This window comes from Urocampus carinirostris, chromosome 20, assembly GCF_059441175.1.
Source record: "Urocampus carinirostris isolate Australia breed hairy pipefish chromosome 20, RoL_Ucar_1.0, whole genome shotgun sequence".
NCBI classification, from domain to species: Eukaryota; Metazoa; Chordata; class Actinopteri; order Syngnathiformes; family Syngnathidae; genus Urocampus; species Urocampus carinirostris.
The window spans coordinates 25,543,879-25,555,546 of NC_142368.1; the positions used below are offsets into that span (position 1 = coordinate 25,543,879).

At 40.6% G+C, this 11,668-nt stretch overlaps 1 protein-coding gene across 1 annotated transcript; it reads left to right on the top strand.

Moving 5' to 3' along the window:
- The first annotated feature begins 1,362 nt into the window (after positions 1-1,362).
- Positions 1,363-8,216, top strand: gpr6 (G protein-coupled receptor 6). Its single transcript, XM_088325139.1, has 2 exons — positions 1,363-1,673; positions 5,015-8,216. Exon 2 carries the CDS (start codon positions 5,046-5,048, stop codon positions 5,988-5,990), a length of 945 nt encoding a protein of 314 aa, XP_088181265.1. The 5' UTR covers positions 1,363-1,673; positions 5,015-5,045; the 3' UTR covers positions 5,991-8,216.
- The last annotated feature ends 3,452 nt before the right edge of the window (positions 8,217-11,668 follow it).

Below are 11,668 nucleotides of genomic sequence, written 5' to 3' on the forward strand. Positions count from 1 at the left end.
GTATTAGTACTTGCCAATCCGCAATACCTAAAATGAACAAAATGATTTACCATATACTATACACAAATCGGCATCATTTTTATCGTTTTTTACTTAGCGGTAAAATATTATACAGTGTCCTTTAATGAAATAATCATCCATCCATCCATTATCTGCAGGGCTTATCCTCAGTAGGGTCGCGGGGATGCTGGAGCCCATCCCAGCTATCCTCGGGCAGTGTGTAGGGGACACCCTGAACTAGTCGCCAGCCAGTCGCAGGGCACACAGGGACAGACAACTCACTTGCACATTCACACCTAGGGACAATTTGGACCGGCCAATTAACCTGACATGCATGTTTTTGGAATGTGGGAGGAAACCCACGCAAGCACGGGGAGAACATGCAAACTCCACACTGGAGGTTTGATCTGATGACCTCAGAACTGTACCACACATGCGTTAACCACTATATAACAAATAATCATATGCAAGTCAAACTCGTTTTATCTCAGGGGGCACACGGTAGAAAAAAAAAAACATTCTCCCGGGGGCCAGAGTAGCGTGCCTTAGCTGGTGGGCTTGGGGTCTTTTCAGAGGCTCACAATTAAATCAGGATTTAGGGATGTAAAATTTGATCATAAAACTATTATTGAGGGTTATTTTTCCTCATTTATCTCTTCCTCACTTAGATTTAAATTCTTGTAGTGTTTATCAACTGTGCATATGTTTTAAAAAAAGAAGAAGCAAATCAGCAATTTAATTCATTTCTGCTAAAGTTTATTTATCTCAGGGAATCTCATGCAGACTTGTAAGTCACAAAAATAACATACAAAGTTCAAATGAATGATAATACTGATTTAAAAGTCGCAGAAAGGTTTCTATTTTCTTATAAAATGTTTACCTAAATTTGGGAACTTCACAGTTAAGATTTCATATATAGTATAGAAAAGAGCTAAAGCTTCTTTAAACTTCGGCAAAACACTATATAAATTTATTTATTTTTGACTGTTTTTTAACGTATGTATTGCCATAAACAAGCGCGTCCGTGACTTTTATTTTCTCTTGTGCTTCTTTCAGCATCGTCTTGCGGGCCACATAAAATGATGTGGTGAACTACATTTGGCCTGCGGGTCATTAGTTTGACACTAGTGGTTTAGTGCATTCCACATTCATTCTATTATTTTTTAAAGCTTGGTTTTTTGCCAAACATAAAATATGGGTTAAAAAAAGCCATATCAAACGTATATTAAAATGTAATCATATATTAAAATATATGATTATTTACCATAATGCAAGGGGGCATGCATAAACATGTATTTTTCAAAGGTGGCTTGCCCACCCATTCAAGTGTTTTTTTGCTCATCATATGTACCTAATGAAGTGTCTGCGTTCGTATCCCTTGGTGACAAATCACCAAAATGCCCTCGGAGCGTGGAAACAACTCCTCTTCACTCCATCCAGTTCACTCCAGACTCCTCCCGTTTCCTTAAATCCCCGCCCACCCCGGGTCTGTGACGTCACGGTGGCTTAAAGCTCGTGTTTGATGACCGCCCGCCCGCCGTCCACCTCCAATGCTCGTTGCCAGCGTTTGTGCTTCAGGTCACATCCCTCGCGTGGGGAGCTCGGCCACCACCTGCGTCCGCCGGTGCCTGCAGGCGACTGCAAGTGGGGATCGCCGCTCACCCACCCACAAGGTAAACCGCACTCTTTCCGTGGACAGTTGCTGCGCGTAAAATTGAGAGAGTGTTAAACGTTCAGCACCACGGACAGCAACTTTAAACGGGGGACTTTTTCCAAGTGGACTTTGAATTCATTTGAATTGAATTGTCTTTATTTTTATTGATATCAATGTTGTGGAACATTGTATGCAACTAGATTAGACATGGCACTCCAGGATGAACATGTAATAAATACTTGAAAGTGAAAATAGATAAAAGACTGCCAGGATAAATGGGCAAAAATATTAACAAAGTAGTTTTAGATCAGGGGATGGTGCCATAATAGTCTGTAGTTTGCAATAATCTGTCGTCTGTGCAGCCCTTTGAGACTCTTTGTGATTAAGGGCTAAACAAATAAACATGACTTGACTTGACTAGTGCTTAAAAATGTGTAATAACATTTGGCAGCAACAAAAATCAGTGTGAAGATGTGTGATTCACAATGGCTGCAGGCAGAACATGCACGTCAGCGCAGACGACAGACCTGTACTTATCAATTGCAATTGTTAACAAAACATTGCTTAGAAAACCAAATCTTTCCTTTCCTTCCTTTGACTCCAACTGATAATGGTGTGATTCTCAATGGAGGAAAAACCCTTTCCAGTTTTTTCAGATTTTGTCACAGTACTGACTTTCTATGCATAGATTTGGGATTGCTCATGATGTATAACGATTGAATATTATTATAAACAAGATAACAAATATACAATTTTAACTTATTTGTCTGCCATAGAATGTGTGAAATAAATATTTACCCCTGGGTCGGAATTCAGGGGAAAAAACTCATCTCTTTAGCTTCACCGCTTATCCTCAGTAGGGTCGCGGGGGTGCTGGAGCCCATCCCAGCAATCATTGGGCAGTGGGCAGGGGACACCCTGAACTGGTGGCCAGCCAATCGCAGGGCACACAGGGACAAACAACTCGCTCGCTCATTCACACCTAGGGACAATTTGGACCGGCCAATCCACCTGAAATGCATGTCTTTGGAAACTGAATGCATCTAATTGCACATGCATTTTTGGGTGGAAAGTAATAATCCATTTATTCTGAGGAAAACTAAGTTCATATGGGTCACAGATACTTCAACCGCCAGGGTTGTCGGGACACCACTTCCTGCTCCCCCACATAAAACTGATAGTTCTGGTTACCAGTAGCAAAAGTAGCCTCCTGCTCTAACTTAGATACAGCACCTTCAACATCTGGTCGCTGTTGGTTTCTGTATTATGTGCATTCAAATGAGGTTAACGTAATATTGGAATATAATATTGTGAATGTGCTTAATTGCTGTTGAGATTGTCATGATTGTTTTCTGTTTTTAGTGTCAATAAATTTGTTCAAACCAAAGTAATTGCAGTATATCCATATGTGCATGAAAATAACTAGTTTCTAAAATGCTGAGAGGTTATCTCAAACATCAAAGACTTCGGAAAATGAGTGAATGCTTAGAAAAAGCTTGAGGTAAAAATGCACCTTCAATGAATGCTTAGGCAAATGCATTAGTAAAGAGCATGGAAAATGAAAAAGGAAGGAAAAGCAATTCGATTCATGAGAATTGAGTAAACCAAGTAATACCACACCATGTTAGAAATGTGTTGTAAAAACACAAAGAGGGGTAATTTAAATAGGATGCATGCATGCCGAGAGACATTTAACTCTAATACTTTACATTGAATACTCACAGAGTGAATATTAAAAAGTTCTGCCAAATTCTTTTCGAGCTGACTTTAGAAGAATAAACAAAAGTGTCCAATATTGAGAATGTGGTCAAAATTTGTAAGGACATGAAAAATGCATTAGGAAGCAAAGAACGAGCTTTAAAAAAAACTGTCAAAAGAGGGTGTGGCCCGGAAGAAAAGAGATGAATGAAAGTAAAGCAGAAACATAATTTTAACAATGGAAGTCAGAAAGAAAGAAAGTTGGAAACAAGTCAGGTATGGAGGAAATTATGAGAGATGGGTGGCTGACTAACAGTAAGATAAAAAATAAGTAAGACAAGGGGGTAGATATTTTTCAATGAAAGTAACTACTAGTAAACAAAAGCAGTAAAACAGGAATGAGGACAGAAATGAATGGAAGCAGGTATTTTTTAGTGACCGTAGGCGGGCCAACACGAAGATTTAAAAAAAGTGAAGCAGGCAGTATGGTATTATTTCATGAAAGCCAGCATGCAGGAATGAAGGCAAATTTGAAGGAAGGAGTAAAATGCAGGCGGGTGGAAAGGAATGAGGGCAAAAAAGGAGGCATGGCAAGGAAGAAATTGAGGTAGGAAGGAAGGAGGGAAGGAAGGAAATCATGAGAGAAGAAAAGCAGGCAGGGATTAAAAACCATGGCAATTTAGGGGCAAGGGAAGAAAAAAGAAGGCAGGCAATTTTGAAATAGAAGGCAGGAAGGCAATTTTGAGCAAATAAAGGGAGGGGGTAGGCAGATAGAAGAATGAAGTAAGGATGTTCTTAGCAAGAGAAGAATGATCACTCACTGGTCAATGTGATTTTCCAATAAAATTATTTTTTTGTTGGTTGACTGTTGGCTGAGTCTATTTAACCCCAATTGTTGATAATTAACCTGGTAAAAATATAGTAACAAGTAATAACATGATACGTTTTTTTTAGAAATTCAAATAAGTAAATCCCAGTTCACAGCCTAATGGACCAAAAAAAAAAATTCACGTATCGATAGTAATTCTTAAGCAATTGAGAGAGTAGAATGATAATCTATGTGTGTACTAAATAAATATTTTCATCTATTCATCTTAGTATTGATTAATTTTGCAGGAAATACAACAAACTGAATTTATTAATTTTTTTAAAGCCAATGAGCAAAAATGTACAATTTTTTTTGGCTTGCTATCAGGCTACCTTTTTATCTTTGTAGCTATTTAGCAAGTTGGCTAACTTTTTACATTTGGTTTTTCATGCTTGCGAGTTAACATTTTACTTTTGTTGCATGTTATCAAGCTGAATTTTGGGCTCCTTTCTAGCTAGCAACAGTATCTGCATGGCGTTTTACTCTTTTAGCTAGCTATCTACCTCCCTATTACTTTCTTACTAGTTTACCTTTCTAGCTTACTATCACGCTATTTAGCAAGCCATCTAGATAAGTTCCTATTTAAGAAGTTCATTTCAAACTGGTTGCCCTTAGCAACAAAATGTAGCAGTGTATAAGTGTAATTACATTTAGCAGCAACAACATTTCCAAAAGAAGTTACAACATGAATATTTTTCACAATTTGCACGCTTGTTTAGGGTAGTGATGGCCCGGGAAAGAAAACAACCCCCGCCCCAACCCCCTCACGGCTTACCTAGTCCCTTTTTTGACAGGAGTGCGCCACTACAAAGTATCCCGGGGGCGATGGAGGACTGGCCGGATCGGGCCAACGACTCCTGGGCGGAGCGCAACGGCACGCCGGTTTGGGCGGTCAACCCGTGGGACGTGATGCTGTGCGCCTCTGGCACGGCCATCGCCTGCGAGAACGCCATCGTGGTGGCCATCATCTTCTACACGCCTGCGCTCAGGACTCCAATGTTCGTGCTGGTTGGCAGCCTGGCCACGGCCGACCTCCTGGCTGGTGCCGGTTTGGTTCTCAACTTCGCCTTCCAGTATGCTTTGCCAGCCTCGCCCACGCTCAGCCTGCTTACGGTCGGCTTCCTTGTCACCTCTTTTGCTGCCTCTATCATCAGCCTTCTAGCCATCACAGTGGACCGCTACCTGTCTCTCCGCAATGCGCTCACCTACTTCTCAGAAAAGACTCTTCGCTGGGCCCACGCCATGCTGCTTGCCACCTGGGGTGTGGCACTCCTACTGGGTCTGCTGCCCATTCTGGGCTGGAACTGCCTGGAGCGACCGTCGGCATGCAGCGCCATACGTCCGCTCACTCGCGGAAACGTAACGCTTTTAGCCGGGGCCTTTTTCGTCATCTTCGCACTAATGCTAGGCCTCTACGTGCGCATCTGCAAGGTGGTGTGCCGCCACGCCCAACAAATCGCCTTGCAGCAGCACTTCTTCGCCACCTCACACTACGTGGCCACCAAGAAGGGCGTGTCCACCTTGGCCATTATCCTGGGCACCTTCGGCGCCAGTTGGTTGCCATTCGCCGTCTACTGCCTGGTAGGACGACCGCACTACCCGGCAGTATACACCTACGCGACCTTACTGCCTGCCACCTACAACTCCATGCTAAACCCGATCATCTACGCCTACAGGAACGCTGAGATTCGTCGCGCCATTCACGTACTCTTTTGCGGCTGCTTTCGGCCTGACGCTGCCTACCGATCCCGGTCACCCAGTGATGTGTAAGCTTTTAGCTGTCAGTCAGATTCCTATCCTGCCCAGCATTGACTTGTTGAAACAATGTTGTAAAATACGCTAAAAAGACACTAAAGGTCGCATCCAAAGAACCTTTATTTGGTTTAAAAGTGTATGTTGAAAACAATTGTTCCTTCAAGAGTTGAAAAGACGTTAAATAGATGCCAAGGTCCCGTCTCAAGGACCGGAGGTAAGATCCTGCCCGACCCAACCTGGGCTTGTGGGTATTAAAGCCTGACTGAGCCGGAGCCTCACCAATTAACTTGATTTGAGGGCCTGAGCCAGAAGCAAATCTGAATTTTCATATCTTATGTGTAAGGACTCGGGAAGAGGAGAGGTGTTTTGGGCTGGGCACCCCGCCCGCCTGCTTCTCTGGGTCGGACGGTGCCACTGCCGAGCAGGGAGAGAGTCCATCATGCAAATCTTCCACAAAGAAAAAAGGAAAGGACAATGTCTGGTGGATATTTTTTTTTTAAAAAGCCAGCAAGAGAGAAACCCGGCCTGCACCCAAACGTAATGATTGACATTCGAGGGTTCGGGCCGGGCTCAGGCTTGGGCCTAAGATCTTACCTCTACAAAGGACCTTTATTAGGTTGAAAAGTGAAAGTTGAAAAAATGTATTTTTTAAAACATTGAAAAGACATATTTTGGACCAAGGGTGTAGTTTTTGCATGGGCGAAGGGGGAGCTGTCCCCACCAATTTAGAGAAATCATTATTTTGTATATATATATATATATATATATATATATATATATATATATATATATACTGGACTGTCTCAGAAAATTAGAATATTGTGATAAAGTTCTTTATTTTCTGTAATGCAATTAAAAAAACAAAAATGTCATACATTCTGGATTCATTACACATCAACTGAACTATTTCAAGCCTTTTATTATTTTAATATTGCTGAATTTGGCTTACAGCTTAAGAAAACTCAAAAATCCTATCTCAAAATATTAGAATATCATGAAAAAGTATACAAGTAGGCTATTCAACTAATCACCTGAATCATCTAATTAACTCGAAACACCTTGCGAGGGTTTCCTGAGCCTTAAAAACACTCAGCTTGGTTCAGTAAACTAAATCACTGCTGATCTGACTGCTGTCCAAAGGACCATCATTGATACCCTCCATCAGGAGGGTAAGACACAAAAAGAAATTTCTCAAAGAGCAGGCTGTTCACAGAGTGCAGTTTCAAAGCATATCCACAAAAAGTCTGTTGGAAGGGAAAAATATGGCCGGAAAAGCTGCACAACCAAGAGAGATGACCGCAGCCTTAACAAAATTGTGAAGAAGAGCCGCTTCCAGAATTTGAGGGAGCTTCAAAGACAGTGGGCTGAAGCTGGAGTCCAGGTATCAAAAGCCACAGTTCACAGACGTGTCCGGGAAATGGGCTACAATAGCCGTATTCCCATGGTCAAGCCACTTCTGAACTCAAGACAACGGAAGAAGCGTCTGACTTGGGCTATGGAGAAGAAGCACCTGGACAGTTGCAGAGTGGTCCAAAGTCCTCTTTTCAGACGAAAGCAAGTTTTGCATTTCATTTGGAAGTCAAGGCGCCAGAGTCTGGAGAAAGGCTGGAGAAGAGCAAAATCCAAGTTGCTTGAAATCCAGTGTGAAGTTCCCACAGTCAGCAATGTTTTGGGGAGCCATGTCAGCTGCTGGTGTTGGTCCACTGTGTTTCATCAAGTCCAGAGTAAATGCAACTGTGTACCAAGAGATTTTAGAGCACTACATGCTTGCATCTGCTGAAAAGCTCTATGGAGATGAGGATTTCATTTTCCACCATGATCTGGCACCTGCCCACAGTGCCAAAACCACCAGTAACTGGTGCACTGACCATGGCATCACTGTCCTTGATTGGCCTGCTAATTCCCCTGACCTGAACCCCATCGAGAATTTGTGGGGTATACTTAAGAAGAAGATGAAAGACACCAGACCTACAAATGCAAATGAGCTGAAGGCCGCTATCGAAGCATCCTGGGCATCAATAACACCTCAGCAATGCCACAGGCTGATTGCCTCCAGGCCACGCCGGATTGATGCAGTAATCCGTGCAAAAGGATTCCCAACCAAGTACTGAGTGCATCAATGGACATTTTCAAATGTTTGATTTAGTTTTGCTGTTATAAAATTATTTTTTTACTTGGTCTGAGGAAGTATTCTAATATTTTGAGATAGGATTTTTGAGTTTTTTTCAGCTTTAAGCCAAAATCAGCAATATTCAAATAATAAAAGGCTTGAAATAGTTCAGTTGATGTGTAATGAATCCAGAATGTATGACATTTTTGTTTTTTTAATTGCATTACAGAAAATAAAGAACTTTATCACAATATTCTAATTTTCTGAGACAGTCCAGTATATATATATATATATATATATATATATATATATATATATATATAAATATATATATAAAATATATATATATATGAAATTCCAAAAGTTACAGTAAGTCCTAACATTTGGATATTCCCAAATGAAATCTATTTGTGCAGTACTTTGTTAATTTGCTTATTGAATATCGGGAGAAAAACGTTAGGAGTTAGGTGACGTTTCGGAATGTTTCAAAATTAAAAGCCCTTAATCACATTTCTACTCAAATTCAAGATTTAGTTTTCCACATTCTAAGAAAAAGACTGTGACCTTAACAATGTTGTCACAATAAAAGTAACAAAGAAAATAAATCTAATTTTTCCAAATCTTTTGGGATCCGAATGCAACAATTGCAACGTTACAGTCCAAAAATCTTAACCAGATTGAATAAGTCTATTTGTTATTTGCAGTGTTATTGGAATTCTGCAGAATGAGCATTACTCAAGAAGAAACGTTGCAAAAGGTTACGATTCCTTAGGTCCGACTTTTACCAGAAAAAAACGTAACATTAACTTAAGTTAGAACGTAACAATAGCATATTTTCTGAGTGTTTCGGGATCCGTATGTAACAATTGTAGCATTACAAGCCGAAAATCGTAACGAGATTGAAGAAGGCAATTGACTGGACTACTCATGTTACGAAAAGTCACATTATCGGAATGCTGTAAAAGGACGTCACTGAAAAAACATTACAAAAATACTCAATGTTCTACTGACTGAAGTGCGACTTTTACATGCAAAAAAACATAACATAATTTTGTTCAAATAAGAACGTTGTAATCACACATTTCCCGAATTGTTCGGGATCTGAATGTAGCAATCACAGCTTGTGAATTTCCCTCCGGGGATGAATAAAGTATCTATCTATCTATCTATCTATCTAAGTCAATTTACGGGACTAAGTTACCGTAACACCGCAGGTAGAGCTTAACTAAAAAAACATTGCAAAAATACTCACTGTTACTATGCTAACTATGAAGAAATAAAGGTTATAATTTATACTTTGTAAACTTGCAAAACACGACTCTTTCCGAGATTAGTCTCCGCCTGAATTCGCAAATTCCTTTTCTTGAGACAAACACTGTGAGGAAGTTTTACCGAAGATCATTCAAATGAAAATCTGAACTTTGTTCTAGCAATATTGTCCTTGTTTTTCAAACAAAAGGAAGAAAACGACGCAGCTCCCCCCAAGTTTTTGGTTGTTTTCTTCATCTTTTGTTGACCGATTTTTGGAATCCTGCGAGTTTTGAAGGCAAACTGATTGTATTCCTTTTTGGGTCGTTAGCATCCTTGCTAATAACAATGGTCGGAGGTGAACTGAAGTTGTGAAGGAAACAACTTTTGATAAACTTTATCTGTGAATGTACTTTCATGTAAAAAGAAAACATGCACTTTATTCAATGTCTTTGTTGTTGTTTTTTTTTTGGTCGGGTTTTGTAAATGCCAAAGCAGTATTGGAACAAGCCTTCTTGTATTTGTGACCAGTGTGCCAATTTTTCTATTTTGTACGTTTTGTGTCTTTCACTGTGTATTTTGTACTTGGGGGAGAGGAACGGGGAGCGGGGACATAAATAAAGCACTACAAATGCTAAAGTCTTGTGGAGTTTCTTGTTTTTGCGTCACTTTGATTTTTAGAAAACAAACAAACAAACAAACAAACGTTGACATGTTCTGAGTTTTATATTTCTACTTTTGGAACCCTTCAAATAAAGGTTACTCAAAGTCATATTTTTTCATTTAATGGGACTGTAGTGTCATTGGTATCACACTGAGCTAAACCACCAAAGAGGGACGATGACCACATGAGATGTATAATTTAAACTGTAATTAATACCTTCCTTAGATGGTGAAAACTGCAAAAGTGCATTACAATACATTAAGACCACGTGTCATTAAATTCACAAAAATAAAGTGCGTACACTTGACAGCTGTCTAAACCAGGGGTCCCGCGGGCACCCAGATGTCTCCTGAGGTGCCTGCGGAATCATTCTGAAAATACTACACCAGTGCTTGGTAATTGAGGTTTTCTAGTATAATTATTTTTTTTGTGAGGTTGACCGAGTCAACATAACTACCTTCTACTTTTTTCTTCCTTTCTCTCTCTCTCTCTCTCTCTCTCTTTCTCTTTTTCTCTCTCTCTCTCTCTCTCTCTTTCTCTCTCTCTCTCTCTCTCTCTCTCTCTTTTCTTTATCTCTTTCTTTCTCCCTCTTTCTCTTTCATTTGTTTTTTCTCTGTTTCTCTCCTCCTCTCTATTTGTCTTTCTTTCTCCCCTTGCCTTTTCCCTTTCTTTCACCCTTCTCTCTCAGTTTCTTCTACTGTGTCTTTCTCTGTGTTTCTTTCTCTCTTTGTTACCTCTCTCTCTCTCCCCCCCTCTCTCTTTCTTTCTTTCTTCCTCTCTCTCTCAATAACTAAACTGGTAATAATATAATAATAATAACAATATAGTAACAACACCGCAAGTAGTATGAATTAACAAGGTAGGTGCCCTTTGCGCTACTAAGTAGCAAAAAGTAGCTCTTACCTTGAAAAGTTTTGGAGACCCCTGGTCTAAACTTTTAGATATTATAGTTTTTACATCATATCATCATTTTTGTAATGCTAATAAATTTTGGTGGGCACTATGACAAATAGAGCTGTGCATTTATATCATCACAATGACAGGCCGTGCGGAAATAGGTCAGAAGTCAAATCCATTAGCAGTCTGACAAGACCTCCGTGTTTGTTCTGGCTCTTTACTTCTCCCTCGACAGATGTTGTTGCTTTTTTTGTTCAGCTGTAAAATGCTCGCCTTCCTTTATTTACCTTAGCACTTGAGAAAAAAAGTTACATTCTGTGCCATCCACAGCAATCAAGGTTCACGGATCCCTTAACCGCCAGGGTTGTTGGGGCACGACTTCCTGTGGTGTGTCTTGGGCAAGTATAGCCTGGCGGCACCCATCCAGGCTCTTCAGTCCGTTTTTTGGGGGATAGGGGTACCCCATTTTAAAGCAAAGAAGCTCTGCTCACATGCAACCTGAGTACAGGTAAGGAACAACAGGAATTTATATGCCAACCCAGGCATCTGTGAGGAGATTACCAATCTCCCGCCTTATTCTTTGTTATGTATTTTTTTCTTCTTTTGTTTCCTTATATATATATATCTCATCTCATCTCATTAGCCGTACCGCTTATCCTCGTTAGGGTCGCGGGGGGGCTGGAGCCCATCCCAGCCATCTCCGGGCAGTGGGCAGGGGACACCCTGAACCGGTTGCCAGCCAATCGCAGGGCACACAGGGACAGACAACTCGCT

Bases quoted from the DNA above. Each gene is read 5' to 3' on its own strand.
- gpr6 (XM_088325139.1), top strand. From the start codon at position 5,046: ATGGAGGACTGGCCGGATCGGGCCAACGACTCCTGGGCGGAGCGCAAC.